The sequence below is a fragment of the Triticum aestivum genome, chromosome 6D (assembly GCF_018294505.1).
Source record: "Triticum aestivum cultivar Chinese Spring chromosome 6D, IWGSC CS RefSeq v2.1, whole genome shotgun sequence".
Taxonomy (NCBI): domain Eukaryota; kingdom Viridiplantae; phylum Streptophyta; class Magnoliopsida; order Poales; family Poaceae; genus Triticum; species Triticum aestivum.
In genome coordinates this window covers 349,165,265-349,186,439 of record NC_057811.1, presented here as the reverse complement: position 1 = coordinate 349,186,439, position 21,175 = coordinate 349,165,265, and the positions used below count along the sequence as shown (strand labels likewise).

General features: G+C 47.0%; 1 protein-coding gene across 1 annotated transcript; it reads right to left on the bottom strand.

The window, feature by feature from the left end:
- Nucleotides 1-13,359: 13,359 nt before the first annotated feature.
- On the bottom strand, nucleotides 13,360-17,285 carry LOC123145050 (hippocampus abundant transcript 1 protein). Its single transcript, XM_044564355.1, has 13 exons — nucleotides 17,025-17,285; nucleotides 16,831-16,942; nucleotides 16,611-16,723; nucleotides 15,981-16,336; nucleotides 15,664-15,739; nucleotides 15,039-15,125; nucleotides 14,791-14,871; nucleotides 14,666-14,698; nucleotides 14,455-14,508; nucleotides 14,328-14,369; nucleotides 14,154-14,232; nucleotides 13,989-14,059; nucleotides 13,360-13,896 (listed from the first exon to the last, which is right to left on the bottom strand). The coding sequence occupies exons 1-13, from the start codon at nucleotides 17,187-17,189 to the stop codon at nucleotides 13,807-13,809; spliced, it is 1,359 nt and encodes a 452-aa protein (XP_044420290.1). The 5' UTR covers nucleotides 17,190-17,285; the 3' UTR covers nucleotides 13,360-13,806.
- Between the last annotated feature and the right edge of the window lie 3,890 nt (nucleotides 17,286-21,175).

Sequence of the window (21,175 nt, the reverse complement as noted above, 5' to 3'; positions counted from 1 at the left end):
ATGAGATTGTTATAGTGCAGCACATTTTTCACTTTCGGGTCTTTTTTTATCTGCAAAAGAAGAGAACATATTAGTGCAGTTGGCTGTATAAGATTGCCGTGTCATCAAGAGGTACCAATATCATTCGCTCATACGATAGGGTTGGCTGGCTAGTGATATTTTTTCACTCTCTCTCTCTCTCTCTTTCCTCTCATTTACCTAGGAGTACGTGAAGAGCTTGGGCATTTGTTGCCTTCCACTATGTGGCCGATGCCATAATACGCATCGATGTCAAATCAAAAGATTTTGGCACCGCTCTCACGATGTGAGAGAGTTGGCACCGCTGTGCACACAGACCCACATGTATAAACAAATCAATCAAACCAACTACACCAGCCTCTCACTCTCCCAAACAAGTGTTTTTTATTGCCTCAGTCCTCTCTCTCTCCCACGCAAGTGTTTTTTCATTGCGTGAGTTAATTTGGCGCCGGAGCAGAGTAGGTGATCCAGATTGGGGCACCAGGTGAGCAATGGAGGGGCATCGATGCCAAATGCATCACAAGTGAATTTGGCATGTGTTTTGGCCTACATAGTGGAGGGCCGTTATAGCCCACTTTTGTACTACCTCTTATTTAGTATAAAATTTTGATCATATATTTATGTAAGAAAATGCCAATGCATGTCACTAAAAATTACACCATTTGAAATTATGTTCAAATACGAATCCAACGATATAGTTCTTAGTGACATGCATTAACATTTTGTCAGTTAAATCTATGGTCAAATTTTGATACTACAAAATAGGAAGAGTAAACCAGGACGGAGGTAGTACTTGCTCTTAGGGTAACCATAGAGTTACTGGAGTAGTCTAAGTTACTTTCCACTATATCTAGCCTAGGCTACTATAGTAGTACAACAAAAAAACGATGCAGGTGATCACGTGAGAAAATACTAAAAACATTTCTTTCGGTGCAGTGCGTAGATGCAGTTTTGAACACTACACTTGTCATCGTAATTTGGGAAAAATACGAAAATTTGAGCTACGTTGTGATTACCGTTTACTAATAGGAAAGAAGTTTCACCTCGATGAGTAGCTTCTCCGTGCACGGAAAGCATGTAAGGAATCCAACAACTTGATCCAGATTGGGGCCGATAGATTTTATCGCCAAGATCTTCACTGTGTGCATAGACTGGGTCAAGCTTGTGGGAATCATTTTCTGGAAGATGGTCGTAAATACATCAAGAAGAAATTTAAAAATGTGAATTTCAAGAAGACGGAGAAGAAGATGAGTGATGTACCTAAATGATTACGGATCCAATAAAGAGTTCAGAGAATTTGGCAGACGAGTGCACCAACGCTGTCAATTTCGGCGCGTCAATGACCCTAATTTTTGTTGGACCTTCTAGATCCGATACAAGCAATTTCTCAAGGAAAGGCGCATTCTCAATGACCATAACATGGAACAGCTGGAGTGATCTCTTCCCAATTGATGTCTTGTTGCGGGGCCACCAAGACACATAAATCCATCGGAGATTCGTCGAGGCGATGTGGAGGCTAATGAACCCGTGGATCTGCTCAATACGAAGGTACTCGAGTGCAGTACAGCTGCGGAGCAGGTGCTCCATAGCCTTCTTCGAGATGACAACGTCGAAGAGGTCGAGCTGCTTGAGTTGAGGGAGAAGAAGGGTGGGCGCGGCATTAATCTGGGGAAGATAGCAGGAGCTGAAGCTGGCGCGGCGCAGCGTTGGCGCGAGGCGGAGCGTGGACGGCGGCAGAGAGCGACATCGTCCAGCTTCAAAGCTGAGCTCCTCGAGCTGATCTAGGGCGGGGGATAAGAACCACTCGTCGAACTTGGGTTGGACCTTGCAGTTGGTACTGAACATGGGGATGTCAAGGCGTCTAGCTGGCCCAGGGTGCGATGAAAGGATCTTGGAGACTGCGGCCATGCATTTGCAATCCCCATCGCAGAGGCAGCTGTCGACGGTGAGGTTGAGGGGGACGCGGCGCCAGAGGGGGCGCCACTGCCGGGAGAGCAAGGCGGTCCGCACGGCAGATTTGGTGGGGAGGAGGCCGATGATGACGAGCAGCATGTCGTCGGGGAAGCTGCTGATGAAGTCCAGGCTCGCCGGATGCGGTTTTTTGGCTCGAGCCGCCTCTGCTTGTTGGCTGCCTCGCCGTCCATCTCAACCGGCGGTGACGCCGGTGTACACGTGTGCTGGTGTGTGTTGTGTGCTGGGTGTGCGCGAGTGCGCGAGTGCGTCCTTCTGTGCATGCTGCTGCGCATTGGTGAATTGTGCGCGAGTGCGTCCTCCACGCGGAAGAAGTGTGTCCTCAATGCGCCCTCAATTTACTAGCGTGCAGGGTGCTACCCCGAGTGGTTTCAACTTTGTTTACTTCACCGCGTGTCAGATGGGCCTCTAGTTTACTTATTTTCACCCACTGCCACATGGGCCACCACACGAAGATACAGAACACGAGCTAACAAGGCAGCATGTGGACTGGTTGACCGGTCAACTAAACAATATACGGAGCTATACGCTGACACAGTGAGCATATAATCTGTCGGTATAGAGTGTTCGTGTGAGAGGGGAGGCCCGTGAGAGATAGCAGAGAGAGAGAGAAAGAGCTACTCCCTCCGTTCGATAATGTAGTTCCAACATTTTTTTAAAAGTCAAACTTTTGAAACTTTGACCAAGTTTATAAAGAAATTACTTATATCTACAATACCAAAGATAAATGATAGTATAAAGTAAGTACATGTTGTGATGAATCTAATGATCTTTCCAGATGTAAATGTTTTTCTCCACATATACCTGGTCAAACTTTTCTGAGGTTTGACTTTCCAAAACATCCATATGCTTATGGACGTGAGAGAGTCCCTGACTAGAGAGAGAGAGAGAGATAGAAAGAGTGAGTGAAAAAAGTGTGTGTACGTGTGTGAAAGAGACATGGACAACACTCGATAAAAGTCGAGAAAAAACATGTGTGTCTTATGCAAACATATCACAGATGCATCTTCGACAACGGAAGCAAGGTGAGGAGATAGTGTGTGGTTGTTTGCAACCGAGAGAGCAAGACCCCTAGCACGTGGCCAAGAGGGGTCTGACAAACAAGGGAGAGAGGTCGAGAGATACGTACGGAGAAAATGCAGACATGGGGAGGAGAGAGTGTATGTTTGTCATAGAGAGATCCCCTGGAGATCGTGATGGGACTACATGGGTGGTAAATCAAGTGACAAGGTGTGTGCGCGATAGAAGATACCCCGAGAGATATCGAGATAGACGTATGGATGGAAGGAGACAATACGTGTGTTCCTGATGGCTAGTGAGAGATAATCATACTTAGGGGGGGAGTGCTTGCGCCTATGATTGAGTGAGGGATTATGGTACTTATTAGGGGGGTGCGTGTCACATAGAGAGAGAACAAGGGCGGAGAGTGTTGGATGGGTCTATATGTATAGCGCGAGCGAGACATGTGTATGTGTGAACCAGGGAGATATAAAGTTTGAGAGAGATTGAGGAGCCCCGATAAGGCTGAGTGGTGCGTCAGATAGCTGAGAGGGGGGAAAGAGATATTCCATCCGCTCGATAATGCAGTGCATGTAATTTTTTTAGAAGTCAAACTTTGGAAACTTTGATCAGGTTTACACAAATGTTATTTATATCTTCAATACCAAAGATACATCATACGAAACTACATCTCATGGTGAATCTAATGGTATATGTTTGTCGTTCCAGATGTAATTGTTTTTCTCCACGTACATGGTCAAACTTTGTGATGTTTGACTTTTCAGTAAATCAATATGCTATGGACTGAGGAGAGTGCCTAATTCGAGAGGGATCAAGTGCGTGTGAAGGAGAATGAGTAAGTGTGCAAAAAGAGTATGTGTGTGAAAGAGAAAGTGACAACAAACGATAAATTAGAGAGAGTGTGTGTTTTTTGTTTCTTAGGCGAACATATCACGCATGCATCTCCGAGATAGAAAAGCAAGGCGAGGAGATACACGAAGATAGCTAGTGTGTGATTGTTTGCAACGGAGAGAGACACCCCTATAGCACATGTCCAATAGAGGTCTGGCCAACAAGGAACAAAGGTCGAGAGGGACACATGGAGAACATGGACACATGGGGAGGGCGAGAGGGTGTGTTTGTGATAGAAAGACCCCCTTGAGATCGTGAGGGGACTATATGGGTGGGAGATCGAGGGAGGTGCGTGCGCGATAGAAAGATGCCCCGAGAGAAATCGAGATAGACCATGCACATGTTTGTGATGGAGACTAAGATTAGCTAGTCATATACATATAGGGGGGACTGCGTGTGCCTACAATTGAGTGAGAGACCATCATACTTGGCTAGCTAGGCATGAGATTGTGTGTGTGTGCGTGTGAGATGGAGAGAGAATGAGGAAGAGAGATAGAGTTTTAGATGGGCCTATCGAGGGCGAGTGAGATATGCATGTGTATGTGTGACCCAGGTAGATGGAGAGTTTGAGAGAGAGGGGGAAGAGCTCCGAGACGACAGAGTGGTGCGTGAGAGAGTTACGGGCAACGAGCCAAGGAATTTGTGTGCGTACGATGAGTGCACCCAAGATATCTAGCTTGGACTAGATAATCATACATAGTGTGCGAGAGAGACCTATAGATGGAGTATATATGCATGCGAACTAGAAAGACCCCCCACGCACACACACAAAGAGAGAGAGAGATGGAGAGAAAGAGAGAGGACCAACAAGGTTTGTGTGTTGGATGCGTGCGACAGAATTGAAGATTGTTGGCGAGAGAGAGAGGGAGAGAGAGAGCATGAGTCCGGGAGAGGGGGAGGTCGCGTTTTATGCATCAAAGACTGATATAAACCATGTTTCGATATAAACTTGCATTCAAATATTTAAATTGGAGAACATGTTGTCTGCAATCCACACATGGACGGATATATGCGTATATCAAACAAGTTCATTAATTTGACTTTCAACATGTTCATGGAGTACTATAATACTGTACAACATGCTATTCGATTGAGGTGTTCAATTTTGGATTTAGTTCACTGTTTCGACCTGGTTAACGAGCTATTTCATTGAATCGAGGTATTTCATTTTGGGTTTGATTCCCGTTTTTGAGTGGGTCAACTATTTGTCATATAGTAAATCGCTCGCAACGAGGATGTAAAAACACATTACTCCCGAGCATCATCTCTCCATCTAAAAAAGAAGTGGCAAGCTAATATTTCTAAATTTGATTCGAATCGACTTGGTAAGGTAGACGTGGATGCTCGTTCTCCCAAATTTTGAACGAACCGTTAAACATCGTCTGCTCGGTGGAATTCGCCTGAGCAAATAAATGGGAGATGTGAAATTACCGTCCTATGTGGGAGACGCATTAATTGGCCCATTGTGCATCGAGGGTAGGTTCGTAACTTCATCCAAGCGCGCCTTCTCCTCGGCCGAAATGACATGTGCCGAATAATTCATAAACCATGGTAGGCAAAACACGCTCTCCTCGCCCGAAATAGCTCGCGCCCACTTTTTCAAAACACGCTCTCCTCGCCCGAAATCGCTCGCGCCCACTATATTTCAAAACACGCCCTTCTCGCCCGAAATCGCTCCCGCCCACTATTTGGGGAGACGCAAAGTTACTCTACTATCCCCGACCCTCCGTACACAGACCCAAGCAGAGAAGCCTAAAGGCAGGGGTAGAACTGTAACTCCCCCTCACATTTCAGACAAATGCGTCCGTAAAACATGGTTCCACTCCCCTCCCAATCCCCCCCATTCATACCTCGTGGGCACCAAATCACCTTCTCCCCGGAAGCTCCCTTCTCCCGAGCCATGAAACCTCAGCCCCTCCTCCATGGCGCCCCACCGCACCAATTTCACAGCCGCCGTCCTCCCTAATGCCGGAGACGCTGTCCATTTGGCTTCGTGCACTGGGCCGTGTGCCTCTTACTTCGTGCTGCTAGAGCTGCCTCGACGACGGCCGCGTGAACCGTACCGGAGCCGATTCACCCTCGCCGTTGTTCACGGCGCCGGAGTGGCTCCAACTTCGGATCCGTCCAGAGTCCCAGCGCTGCTTCCCCGTAGCCGTCGACCGTCGCGACATCGTTGTTTCCCTGCCGCCGGTGGCCACCGCAACCGCGCCGGCCTCACCGACTCGGCAGCTGGACCTGCCTACTTCACCATGCTGCCAGATAGGTCGCACCCTCATCTCAAATCACTTTATTTAGGCGTCAGTTGTCTGAATTTTTATTCTGGGCCAATCGATTCCCAATGGGAAGCAACACCCCTCGAGGCGGCGGAGCTCCTAGGCTGCCGGTTGGCTGGTCTCTAACGTAAGGGTGCGGGGCCGCAAGTTCACCGCGGTAGCAGCACTTAGATGGCTATCTTAGAGTTGCGTGGGTTCAAGGTACTGCCGCCGCCGGATCTGGATGACGGGGGGTCTTTGTGGATTGGCCCGGGGGCGGCGCAACCACGGCAGTGCGGTGGGGCAGGGAGCGGGGTTTTGGTCGGGGCCACGGACGGCGGAGGCAAGCTCCTCTGCCGTTGGTCGCTGGCTCTTCGGGGAAGATTCCTAACAGTGTCAGCCGGGAGGCACAAGACGGCTATCAAGCCATCCGGCGTAGATCGGACAGTACCAAAATAAAATAAAATCGTCTGACCCCAATTTAGTCTCAGTCAACAGACGTGTGACCACTCTCGTACCTTGCTGTTGATCTCTTAGTGTATTTCTTCAGATCAAAGAGATGTGTCATTCTGAACATTATGCGTTATCTACATCTTCAGCCACACACCGTCTTCCGACTCACCGGAGCTGCTCCAACAAGGGAAGCATACACCAAAAGGGAGCTATAGTCCCCACTCAACAGTTCCCTGCATCGAATGCGCGTGCCCGACATGGACAGCCACAACAACTATAGGGCCATCGACAAGTCAGCACATTATGCTCACTCCTATGGATAGTGGCCAGTTAGGTTGTACCCTCATCTTACTTGTGTGCAACATTTATGGCTTTGTTATTCATCTAAGCATGGAAAATAGATTATCACATTTCACTGTATATTTATGCTGATCTCTTACGGGTCTTGTTCAGGAGTTAACGCTGTTCCATAGTTCAGCTAAGATACTTGTTCTTTAGGTAACGTTGTTCCATAGTTATCATCCATCAGCCAATGCTATCTCACAGGCTGGTGATTATAGTATTATACCACTTCTAGTATTACCTATGTTATTCTTTAATACTTTTGTGTGCCATCTAGTTAATCTCGAGTACAAACGATACATATTATGTAGCTTTCATCTGTGTTCTCCCTTTAGTTTTTGAGACCTGTTGCTGCTAGTTAACCCCAGTCCTACTATTTATGTCGTCTCCTACAGGCACTCATTACATAAATCTAACTACTAGTTGTCTTCCATGCATGTCAGATATAATTGCACACACTGATATATCCACAAGAACCTCACGGAGCAATGTAAAGGCCAATAAACTTGATGTCAATGATACCCAATATGATGGAACATGTAAAGGCAGTTCTTCAGAAGACTTGCAGAAAGATGTTGAATCCTCTTCACCCCACAAGGTCCTTGCTCTAAGTTGGCCCGTGATATGGGTACAACATGCATATAATGTCCTGAAGTGTATGTACTCTGTTGCAATGCCATGTGCTTAGCATGCTGATCATGCATGTAAATATGTCATGCCTTCCTGTTTTTCAGTACCTATTCCATTCATGATAACATGTTTTCAAATTAAAGTACTGTCATTCTACTCTATCGCAATGCCATCTGCTTAATTTGGACATCATGCTTCTGAATATCTTATGCATTGTTATACATCAGTACGTACTTCATATGTCTACCATACCATGTTTTTTTACATTGAAGTGTTGTTCTAGTGCTCTGTTGCAATGCCATCTTAGTTTCCCAATCATACACGTGTATGCTGCCTTAGTTTTTTCTGTATGTATTCCGCTAGCATATAGTTTTTCATTCAACTAGTGTTTTTTTACTGTGTTGTCCTGTCGTATCCCTAGCTCTTACACCATACTCCCTCCGCCCGGATTACATGTTGCCGAAATGGATAAAAAAGGATGTATCTAGAACTGAAATACGCCTAGACCCATCCATTTTTTTCCGGATGGAGGGAATACATGTCAATATGTCATGCCTTTCTATTCTTCAGTACCTATTCCATCTCTCTACTGTAGCATGTTTTATAATTGAAGCACCATTCTTCTATACAAGGCATGCAAGGGGAAGACGACTATGTTAGAATCTGAATGGTTACAAACCAGGTCTTTGCAAAAGATCCAAATGCCAGGAGATAATAAACCAACTCCAGTTTTTATAGATACTGCTCCAGCACAGAGAAACCCAACTCCTACTGATAATAAGCAGATTCGAGTGGCCAAAGAACTAGTCCGCTCCAGTCCAGCAAAAATATGTCAACTCCATTCTAAGAAGCGTGTGCGTATCCTTGCATCATGAAATTTTATAGCATGCTGATCATATTTTCTACATGTTTCTTACCCATCTCTCTTTTAGAAAATAAGCTTAACAGATAGAAGAGTTTCTGCACTGGTATCGTCTGTGAGAAAAGATTCTTGCAGGAATCCTCTGTACTCCCATGCAGATGTAAGTACCTATTGTATATCACTATATTTTTACATCAGCATGTATTTTGTTAATCGGCGTGAATCCAACCTTTATCGGATCTAAATTTAGTTGTAGCAAAATGTATGATTAAAGGCCACAATGTTGATTTTTGTAAGGAAAACTGCCTGGTAGTTTCGCATCCTGAGCTGCATGAGTGTACTATCTCATATCAGTGGGTTTGATTACTTTGGTTCTGCAGTGGGTTTTCAGTGTTTTTTACTGTGTTGTCCTGTCGTATCCCTAGCTCTTACATCATACTCCCTCCGTCCGGATTACATGTCGCAGAAATGGATAAAACTGGATGTATCTAGAACTGAAATACGCCTAGACCCATCCATTTCTTCCGGATAGAGGGAATACATGTCAATATGTCATGCCTTTCTATTCTTCAGTACCTATTTCATCTCGGCTGTAGCATGTTTTATAATTGAAGCACCATTCTTCTATATAAGGCATGCATGGGGAAGACGACTATGTTAGAATCTGAAGGGTTACAAACCAGGTCTTTGCAAAAGATCCAAACGTCAGGAGATAATAAACCAACTCCATTTTTCATAGATACTGCTCCAGCATAGAGAAACCCAACTCCCACTGATAATAAGCAGATTCCAGTGGCCAAAGAACTAGTCCGCTCCAGTCCAGCAAAAGAATGTCAACTCCATTCTAAGAAGCGTGTGCGTATCCTCGCATCATGAAATTTTATAGCATTCTGATCATATTTTCTACATATTTCTTACCCATCTCTCTTTTAGAAAATAAGGTTAAATGATAGAAGATTTTCTTCATTGGGATTGCATTCGAGGAAAATATCTTGCGAGAATTCTCTGTGCTCCAATGCTGATGTAAGTACCTGTTGTATATCACTATATTTTTACATCAGCATGTATTTTGTTAATCGGCGTGAATCCAACCTTTGTCTGATCTAAAATTTGTTGTAGCAAAATGTTAAAGGCGCCAATGTTGATTTTTGTAAAGAAAACTGCCTGGTAGTTTTGCATACTGAGCTGCATGAGTGTACTATCTCATATCATGCACATTACTGAATTGTAGTGCTGCTCTGCTTGCCCATTCATTCATTGTGTCAATGTTGCTTTCGTATTACCTTACCTGGCTGATGATAGCTGTGCCATATTGTGTTAATTTGGTGTTGGCTAGTTGCCCAAACGTTCGTTGTGCCAATCTTGCTTTCCTATTATCTGACTTGGCCAATGATAGCAATGCTAGTGTCTTAATTTGGTGCAGGCTACTGAAGATAAGAAGACAAACTCTAAAAACAGCAAGGCAACCCCATTGTTTCTTTCCAATAAATTTAGGCCAGGTAATATACCCAATAACTCATGATTAATCTGTTTGGTTCCCCTCCTAATTTATGTTATGATGCAATGGTCGAGACACTCTCCACTATCAATAATACAAGCCTGCCAAAATCGCCATCTGAATCTGTTCAGTATCCTCTGTCTCGAATGCAACGGAAAAAATGTATGTTTGTGAACCAATTAATGGCTGAAGGAATGATGGAAATGGTGGAGGAATCATAATCGCCATCTGAATCTGTTCAGTATCCTCTGTCTCGAATGCAACGGAAAAAATGTATGTTTGTGAACCAATTAATGGCTGAAGGAATGATGGAAATGGTGGAGGAATCAGAGGTGCAGAGTCGTGCGACACAACAATTGATCAATGTTTTCAGAGACAGTGTAGCAAAGCAGCAAGAACTTGCCCACATGCTTATGGGCATCATCCGTGCTGAGGTTGCAGATTGTGACGTTGTAGATCGTTAGGTTCTGTTCATTTATTTGCACTGGCATCAATCTTTGATTGCCCAGTGGATGTAATTTCCTGTAATATATGCTGGATGTGCAACGTTTTTCCCTGTATGCCGTACCTTTGCTTGATCGGTTTTGGTCCTGTGCATAATTGCTCGTCGTAATGGGCTCAAATTATCTAATTTGGCCTAAAGACATGTACGAACTTTAGTGGGCCCATTAAGTTAATGGGCCGTTACCAGACCGAAAGTTAATGGTCGGCCCTCTTAACTCCCGGGTCGTTAACAGGCTGACATCAAAGCGGGCAACAGGTGGGCCCAATTGATTTCACGGGTCGTTAACAGGGCGTTACTAAGTTCGGGCTACATATGGCCCAACTATACTGTGGGCCTTTAGCAGGCCGAAAGAGACAGCAGGCTTGTACTGGACCATGTAGAGCATGGGCCGCTAAGAGGCCAAAAGTCAGGTCGTATTGTAAATGGCCCAACTGTGTTGTGGGCCTTTAGCATGCCGAAAGAGAAACCAGGCTGGTATTGGACCATGAAGGGCATGGGCCGTTAAAAGGCCAAAACTCAGGTCCGACTACAAATGGCCCAACTCATTTATGGTCCGTTAACAGGCTGAAAGGCACACAGGGCCGGGAATTGGCCCAACACTTAAATGGGTCGCTAAAAGGCCAAAACTCAGGTCCGACTACAAATGGCCCAACAGATATATGGGCCGTCACCAGGCTGAAAGACACACCGGGCCGGAAATTGGCCCAACACTTAAATGGGTCGCTAAAAGGCCAAAAATCGGGTCCGACTACAAATGGCCCAACTGCTTTATGGGCCGTCAACAGGCTGAAAGACACACCGGGCCGGATATTAGCCCAATATTTAAATGGGTCGCTAAAAGGCCGAAAGATGTATCGTGAAATTGGCCCATCCACTGAATGAGCCGTTAACAGGCCGAAATCTCATCGGGCCGATATTGAGTCCAAATATATAGCGGGCTGTTAACGGGCTCGAACTGACGATGGGCTGCAATGGTGTCAAATCTTTAACGGGCCGTTGACGGGCCGAATTGGCACATCTCGTATGGGCCGTGGGCTTAAATGGACCTGACACAAGTAGGCCTTATATGGGCCGGCCTGCTATTTTTTACTGGGCTGGCCTTTTTCACCGGAATGGGCCACTATTGGGCCGTGCCACGTGTCGACCTATCATAGGCGCCTCCTGTCCAATGAGTGGATGACATCTGTCCCAACGGTGAGGCAACATGTGTTTCCTCCGGCCAATGATGATTTTACACGTGAAAAATCCCCATTGGTCCAGGCTGTTAACGGGTTATCGGATCCAAAACCGGACCCGATAGCTTAACGGCGTTCCATTACGGTGGATGCCACGTGTCGGTCACCCTTGACGAAAGCACTTCTGTGACGCGCGATTTATCGTCATGTAAGTGGACACTTCCGTGATGATAATTTTGGTAATGTCATGGAACACTTCTACAACAGCACAGGTATGACTATCTTGATTCTGTCATAAATTTGTCATGGATGTACATGCATGACAGAAAACGTGACCTACTGTGACAAACACGTATCATCACGGAAGTGTCTTTTTTTTGTAGTGACAGGAGTATGATCGTGACTATGATGAGACTTTTGCTCATGTTGCTCACATGACCACTGTTTGCACTCTTTTGGCTGTTGCTGTTGTTCGACAGTGGTCCATCTCTCAATTAGATGTCAAGAATGCCTTCTTCAATGGCGAGCCGGTGGAAGTGAGTCTATATGCAGCCGTCTCCTGGCTATACTATCTCTAATGGCACTGTTTGTCATCTTCAGCGCTCTCTTTATGGGCTGAAACAAGCTCCTCATACCTGGTTTGAGCGTTTATCCTCCGTCATCACAGGGATCGGTTTCTCTGCTAGTGCTCATGATCCTACTTTGTTTATTCACACTTCTCCTCGCGGCCGCACCCTTTTACTACTCTATGTTGATGACATGCTTATCACAAGGGAGACCACCCGTCTACATGAGAAATTCTTGATGACTAATTTGTGTCTCTTCGCTACTTTCTTGGACTTGAGATCACTTTTTCCCCTGAGGGCATTTATCTCTCTCAAGCAAAGTATATCCAAGATCTTCTCACTCGAGCTCGCCTCACTGATAAGCGTACGATTGACACTCCTATGGAGCTTGGTCTCCATCTTTGTCCTAGTGACGGTGAACCCCTTGCAGATCCCACACGCTACCGCAATCTTGTTGGGAGCCTTGTCTATCTAGGCATCACTCGTCCTGACATTTCTTACGCTGTGCACATTCTAAGTCAGTTTGTTTCTGCTCCCACTCACCTTCACTACAATCATCTTCTTCGGGTTCTTTGTTACCTTCGTGGTACAGTGACTCGTCGCTTATTCTTCCCTCGCTCCAGCTCTCTTCAGTTTCAGGCCTACTGTGATGCAACCTGCGCCAGCGATCCTACTGATCGCCGCTCTCTCTCTGCCTATTGTGTTTTTCTTGGCTCCTCTCTGATTGCTTGGAAGACTAAGAAGCAGACTGTTGTATCCCGCTCTAGAGCTGAGGTTGAGCTGCGAGCTATGGCATTTCTGACTGCAGAGATTACTTGGCTATGGTGGCTTCTTCAGGATTTTGGTGTTTCCACTGCTGCACCGACCCCTTTGCTCTCCGACAGCACTGGGGCGCTCAGCATTGCCCGTGATCCTGTTAAGCATGAGCTCACCAAGCACATCGGTGTTGATGCCTTCTACATGCGTTCTCAGGTGCAAGAGAGGATTATGGCCCTTCAGTATGTGCCCTCGGAGCTTCAGTTTGCTGATTTTCTCACGAAAGCTCAGATACGGTCACAACACAACTTTTTCCTGTCCAAACTCAGTGTCCAAGATCCCCCTCGAGTTTGAGGGGGTGCTGGCCTGTTGGCCCCGATAATGTATAAGCTCATTTCATAACAAGCTACACTTCCTCTATCCAGTGCTTCCTGTGTACTCAGACGAGTCGAATTTATCACCAGAAGTCGCTGTATTTACATATTGCCACCTCTGTTCCTAAATATGAACGTTTTGGCAGTTTAAATTAACTGCCAAAACATCTTATATTTTGGAACCGATGTACTAGTACTTTGTAATTCATCCACCATACATTCTGCATTCAGAAACAGAACTGCGCCAACTCTGAATGCTAAGTGCTTACCCACTGACCCCCTTTCTGAAGCAAGCTACATACAGTTAACTATTCCGGTCAGCTATGTACTGGTAAGACAGTAGGAGGTTTACACCAGGCTAAACTTGCATGACACTACCCAATTCGACATCTGCAGCGTTCATGTAATAGAGAAAGGTGCTTTTGCATGCCGAGGGTCATTCATTCTCCTGGAAGCATGGAGCAAGCCACTCTTAACCAGGGTGTTGTGTGTGTCATGCTTGCTCATGCTGCACAAGGCTCACTTTCTCGCTAACTCCACATCTCGCCGCGCGCATCCTAATGCTGATGACAAAGGCAGTGAGCTGCACAAAAACTCACCAAATCTTCAGTAACAGGTAGTATTATAAATTTTGTATTGAACAAAATTCAGAAAGGTGTTCCATGGCAGGCCTACCGTGCAAAAACCAGCAACCATAATGCTGAAGCCTTTGAAGTTGAACGGCGTTGTTTCTGAAAGGAACCATGCTGACACAAGAAAACAAGATAATTAATTTTAGTTGCATAGCATTTGGAAAACCAAGACTGACAAAACTTGCATCCGTTTGTTATGTGCCCATACCTGTCAAGGGAGTGAAGATGAGTGGAGCTAATATGCTGGCAAAAGAACTAATTCCCGATATACACCCTTGAGCAATTCCCTGGAAGTGGACACCAAACAATAGTTTTGATGAGCAAACTCACTAGTGTAAACTGTTGGGTAATAACAGACAAACATCAGCAACTAGTAAGTTACCTGCTCATTTGATCCAACACTTTTTGACACATTGGTCCTTATCTACAGAAGTTGAAAGGATCATCAAGTTTCTTTTAAATTTCTTGGAAGGAAGTGAAAGCGAAAAGGTGAGCAAAATATGGCTTACAGATGGGTGAACAAAAGCACTCAAAATTATAAATGCTGCAGCAAAATATGGCACCTGTGAGATAATTACGGCAACGTTAGAGAACATAAAATAGAAATACACTATTGCACTGCGTCAGATCTACGTTAATGTTATTGTTGCTGCTGTGTCGACACAGCAACTGACAAATGCACCAAAGTATGGAAGCAATTGCAAAGGCCATAGGAAGTACCCAGTACGACCATGCGATGCCATATAGGAAAACCTGCAAATATATGAAAATTATTCAATGATCAAAACCGCGGTATCCTAAAAACTTCAGCAAGTAAGAGAAAGGATTTAATAAAGGTCTGTTACATGAGTGCATCCTCCTAACAGCCCAACAATAAGTAGCATCTCCTCACCCACGATTGGAGCAAATATTGGCATTACTGTTAACTGCAAAGGTGTTGCAGGAAGTCAAATAAAAGGTAAAATGCATATAAGAATATGAATAAGTACTCTTGCAGCCTTGAATGTTTTTAAGGGAAAACAGCTACACGGCCTTGACATGGGTAGAAATTCAAGGCTGCAAAGCTGGTCTGCAGTTACGATGGTATTGGTACCTGTGAGATCATTCCCGCAGCACCGGCAATCAGCATTAGATTAGCAAACTCGTCTTTGCTGTAACCAAACTGTGCTTTCAGGTAGTACTGCAAACAAGTCAAAAATTAAACTGTTTCTTTTTTTTGTGGCGAAACTGTGCTTTCAGGTAGTACTAGTGTATTATTACAGATAAGAGAAAAAACAGATACTCTGTTGCAATTATTTATTTTTGCGGGAAAAAGAAATTCATTGCTTAACCATGGGGATTACAATCGTTCTGATACAGCAATAGAATTTCTTGAGGAACAGACCTCAGCCAAACAGCAGTACGACTGTACGAGTATTGTTATGACCCAACTGAGCAAGACTATGAGCAACCGGAATCCGTTGCAATTATTTGATCAAGAAATAAACAATTGTGTGATCCGTTTGGTGAAAATTCTTGCCAAAATAGTGTATTGATGATTAGACGACTGAATTATAACAGTGCAATAGTAGTCTTACTCATGCAGCATACCGAAATCCGGATAGCTGGCACTGCTAATTTTATTTAACCCTAGGACTTCTGAATTCTGATCCTTGCTAATTCAAATTCCAAACAATGGTTAACTTGGACATGAGACAGTAAGAAATACTACTAGATACCAGTAATGCAGTCTGAAGTCCGTGTTCACCGAGACTGTAAAAGAAAGTGATCATTGCCGCCGTTGACAAGGTCAAACTGCACGGAACAGTAACCGCACATCAGCACACACCACTCATAATTCTGTCGTGAGAACTGAGAAGCAGTGTGCCATCTTGTAGGATTACTCTGTGTGAGGATTTGACGTGGACAAAATCGTAATATCTGAACATCGTTGGTACAATCACGGCGGTAAGTTTTCGCACGGGATCACTCCATTTTCAGTTACTTTCAGAAGGGAGTAAAAAGGGCACAACCACTTGGGCAGCAGAAACCTCACCTGCCAGTGAGAAGTGCGACCATGTCGGACGGCGACGGCAGCACGCCCTTGTAGGGCGGAAGCCTCGGCGACAGCTCTTCGTCAGAGGAAGCGGAAGACGAAGCTGCAGAGGAGCAGGACGAGTCTTGGAGCAGGGGATCGCAGGCATCGTCATGGAAGGAGACAGCAGCGCCGGAATCCGGGACGAATGCCCTGAGGTAGATGGCTCCCGCTGCACCGACGGCCGCGGCGACCTGAAAGGTGGAGGAGGTGGCGAGGAACCGCGCGGTGAGGGTCCCCGAGAGGAAGCCGGCCGCCGACACGCCTGAGAGGAGCCCGAACGCCGCCGCCCGCCGTTTGGTCCCTACGTGGTCCGCCTGCGCCACAAAATTCGCCTCGTCAGTCAACGGTCACGAACTAGCGGCTGAGCTCCACGCTTGTGTTGCCATGACACGCGGGACCAGTCAGCTTCTTTCTCGTTTTACTATTTGTTTGTACCAAGCACGTTCTTTCTGTACCAGTATATAATTCTCGTGCGTTCTTTTTTTGTACGGGAGGTATAAATGCAAATATATATTTGATTTTTTTTCTTCAAACCCCTCATTTGAATTTTGTGCAGTAACTAGACTGATATATCTGATGTTTCTTTACCACGTAAGCAAGCAAGAGACAGTGGATGCTGCCCTCGCAGAAGATCCCGGCGAGGATCTTCATCACGTAGTACGCGTAGAAGTACACCTCCGATCGGTTGCACGCCAATATAACTGCCAAAACAAAACAACGAATGATCATGATCACACACCGGCCGCACATTAACCTCGCCAACGAATTATCACGGTGCAGAGGCAGAACAGACTCGGCGCATACGTACAGAGAGGCAAAATGGCGACGGTCACCGGCAGCGTCATCAGCGCCTTCCGGCCGTACTTGTCCGACAAATTCCCGACGATAGGAGTCACTACCAGAGCCCCCAGCCCTGTGATCTGCACATGTATACGTACGTGCCAATGTCAAAAAACAGAGGCAGAAGAAGGTCCAGGCAAATGCAGAGGTCAGATTGCTCACGGCGTTCTGGAAGCCGCTGAGATAGATGGCGACGGAGCACTCGTCGCGGCCGGGGCAGACGGCCTCCATGGTCACGTCGGTGATCGCCGGGAGCACCATGAAGGAGGAGAAGTGGAAGAGGAATGCCACCACGAACAAGTGCCCCAGCCCCACCAAGTCCTTCATCTCGTACGCCGCCGCCGTCTCCTACCACTTCAAGACCTGTATATACCCCGGCAGCGGCTTGCGATCATGCCGTTCCGGGGAACGGGGAGGGAGTGTCTTATAAACCCCACTCATGGCACGCAACGACAAAGCAAATGCAATGCTTCAAGTAAGAGCTACCGGGCCGATGCGTCGTGGCGTGGCTCTTTCTTGCTTAGGGCGGTAGGCCGCCTGACTGATCCCATCACTAACGGCGACACTCCCATTTTCGCCAAGGTGGCGCCCTGCGTGCCCAAACGGACGGGACAGTCCTGTAACCGTGCCTCCGGCTGTTACGGCTTAGTGTACGATCTGCCGAGTACGCCATGCCACCCGGCTGGCTAGTGGTGCTGCCGCGACGGTGACAGGGTGACAGCGAGAGGAGAGGGAGATAAAATAACCGTGCTCCGGTGGCTTGCTTGTACGCCTGGGCAGCGTCGTCGGACGGAGCAGTGCGTGCTTTGGAGTGCACTCCACCCTACTTTCGAGTGGCTGATTGGATCTTGGGTATGACTTGCGGCGTTGGAACTCTTGGAAGGGTCTGATCTGATTGTGCTCTGTTAGTGTTGCGGGTCTCGCATCCTCTGTCAAAAGCTGCTTATCGATGTGCCCTGATCATGGGGCGCACTTGGCTTCTTGTGTGGTTATGCTCCAGTTGCACACGTACGACGGATGGAGGTGCCCGCTAGATTCATGTGGTACACTGGTACTAGGATGTTTGCTTCGCCGGTGGGGGAAGCCCCCCTTGTGGTGTGTTGCTGAATGCTGATACGATTTGATGTCGCATCGAGAGTACCCGATGAGGCGTAGGTTCTTTTCCTCAGCCATCGAGCTTACATACATTGATTAACCAGCAAGATTACAACCGTGATTCATGTACGGGACCAGGTGAGGTCCAGATCGACGGAGGCCATTTGGTTTTACATTACAGTTAGGGCATCTCCGACGCCGACCCTTTATACCGCATGCATTCGTGTCTGGACCGTAAAAGTCATTCAACACGGGTCGGTATCGGTTTGCGGCGCGGTGCGGACGCGTTTTTCGCAAACTGAAGACAAACGTAAGGGCTTTGCAGGCATCGGAACGGCTGTCATGCCCGCTTCTCATCACACTGACAGACCCAAACCCCCACCTGTCCCTCCGTGATTTCCATTCCACGCGTCGCGCCGCTTGCCGCGCCACATCCATGCAGGGCCAGAGCATGCAGCGGCCGGCATTGATGCCGCCATTTGACGGACGGGAGGGCGGCACTCACAGGACGTGACCTTTGGGACGTCGCCGATTCAATGTGGACGTCGCGTCCCGATGAACCAACTCCGGCCGCTGCGCTGCATTGAAGCGGGTTGACCGCCCCATTCGCATGGGCCTCGCTGTGGCTATTTAAGCCATGTGCCGACGAGGCACAAAGCCACACTCCCCCTCCCCGAGCACCGGCCCCCAACTCTTCCCCGTCTCCATGCCCGAGCCCCTCCTCCTCTGTGGCTAAGCTAAGGCGATGCCGAAGTCGTGGTGCCCCGCGCCAGCAGGCGGAGTAGGACTGGGTCCGCAACGACCTTGACCTCGCTGCCGTGTGTGCGCTTGACTGCTCCGTGACCACCGCGAAGACGGCCGCCAAGCGCCGCCGCCTCCTTGACGGCGAGCTCGCCAAGATTGGTGAGGAGTGGTCGCTTAGCGACTGCTCCGCTAACTCCGGTCGCGGCAAGGCCGCCACCAGGGCTCCGACGGCCATGTCGACAGTGGCCGCAGCGGCACTCTGCACAGCGCAGCAGGAGGCAGAGCGGCTCCTACGCGAGCGGCAGGTAGCCGCCGGACATGGCTGCCGCGGCCCTCCAGCGTCGTTCCGCCGCTGGAGGGACGGAGACGGCGGTGCGATAGAATAGGGCGACCATGCGTACAAGGTGGTCGCCCGATATAGGGTTTAGTTTTTTTAATAATTGTTAAACGGTCGAAATATCGACCTTTATGTAAATTATGTCTGAACTTCAATAAAATCCACCCGGTTTGAACGAATTTCGTTCGATTAGTTTGAATTGTTGGCCGGATATATGCGGGCAACGCTGGATGGCGACCTCCCGTATTCATGTCCGCGTACTGGTCCCCTGTCCACAAACGGATGCGAAAGAAAATTTGTAGATTACCGTTGGAGACGCCCTTATATATGAGTTGCTTTGTTTGCACCTCTTTCTTACATGAAAATTTCAAATTCAGAAGCCCTCGTAGGCTGGACTACGATGGAACCGGATCCTCTAACATTGTGAAGGAAAGTCACGGTGCTACAGTGTTTGCCTAGTGTAAAATGAAGAAGGAAAGCTAAGGACTGTTAATAGATAATTAGTAGGTTGTTTACTGTTGGTATTTATTGTAAATATAAATAATTTAAAATTAATTTTATTTCACCGTCAATTTATTTGTACATAATTACTATAAATGTACACAGTAAATCATCAATTTGTAAATTAATTTAAGTCATTTTAGCCATAATCATATGGATAGAAAGAAGGAAAGTTAAGGTATTATAGCTTCTCTAGCTTTTCTTCTCAATGTTAGAGGATCCTGTTCCGACCACGATATGCTTGAAGACATAAGCGTTCCCTAATACCAGCTCACCTCTCCTGACTCCGAAAGCGAGACCAGGACCAAGGAATTCATCTCGATGACCACCTTCTCCAGATACAACTCCCAAGTTAGGGTGACCCTATCACGGCAAGCAAAGGTTTCGGCGGTGAGTATTTCGGTTCAAATCATACTGCCTTATCTTGTAGCAACGAAAAATTCTCCATCAGCCATAATGACAACTCTCATGGCAATTTTTTTTAACGAAATCGTGCAGCGGCTTGGTTTCAATGATTAAGAATCTCTACTATTTTTAAACCGGGGCCCCTTTTCATTACTTTGACATAACGAAAATACATCAGTTCAAGAAAGGAGGCGGGAAAGGGAAGAGCAAGTTCAAGCATCGTCGGTAAACCTACTGTTAGTACTCGCCATCGAGATACCTACTGTAGAATGAAAACCCGACGACACCGACAAAATAGTCACAGCCGCATCGGCCAAGTTCAAGACAGGCACGCTCACGCAAGAGCACCAGAATGAACACCCACGCAAAGGGAAGGAAACTCGAGAGCGAGCAGCAGCAGGCGGGTAAAGACCGTTAAAGCGCCCCTTCATCTTAAACAGCAGCGCAAATGCACATCATCCTCGACATGTTATCCTTCAGCATCTTGACCCCCGTCCTCAGGTCAGCCGCATCACCTTGTTTCATTAGACCTGCCCAGTATGACAAAAAAACACAAACAGAGAAACAACCTCAAAAAGAGTTTTGAAAGCTTTAAATTCAAACGTCCCCCAGTTGCGACATGCCCAGATCACCCAACATAAAACAGTTAAGCCAACAGTGTAAATAACTTCACCACTAGGGGAAAAAAAGAAGCAAAGCACCAGGCATACGCTTGCCAAATATTATCTGGGCACAAGTCAGTACCAAAACATGTTGTATTGTTCTCCAAACTATTCAGGCAACCGGGCATAAGAATCTTTACTATTATTAAAGGGGATCCGTTGTTGTTCGTATAGTTAGAGCATCTTTAATAGATGGTTCAAATATAAAAATATCTAACTTTTGGACTGTGTGCAGCAAAAAACGCTGCTCCAACAGACAGTCTATATGTAAAAGAATTGAACCGCGGCCTTCCGGTGATATAAAATTGAAAACTTTGTGATGCAAATTTATATCACGAGATATAACTGGTCCAAAACCGCGGTCGTCCGCGAAACGCCCAACCGCCACTTCATTCCGCTTCCACCCGCCTGCTTCCTTTCCGCCGCCGCCCCGCCACAGCTCCCCGCTCGGCCGCCTCCGCCCCGCCGTAGATCCAGACCCCCGCCGCCGATTCCCCGCCTAGGCAGCCGCCTGTCGCCGCTCCGCCCCGCCCGCTCCCCGCCCGTCGCCGCCTCGGCCCGACCCCGCC

Excerpts from the sequence above, each read along its gene's own strand:
- LOC123145050 (XM_044564355.1), bottom strand. The coding sequence starts at position 17,189 with ATGAAGGACTTGGTGGGGCTGGGGCACTTGTTCGTGGTGGCATTCCTC. Across the intron at positions 14,060-14,153 it reads CATCTTCACTCCCTTGACAG|CATGGTTCCTTTCAGAAACA; the intron begins GTATGGGCACAT and ends TTCTTGTGTCAG. Across the intron at positions 13,897-13,988 it reads TGGTTGCTGGTTTTTGCACG|CTCACTGCCTTTGTCATCAG; the intron begins GTAGGCCTGCCA and ends GTTTTTGTGCAG.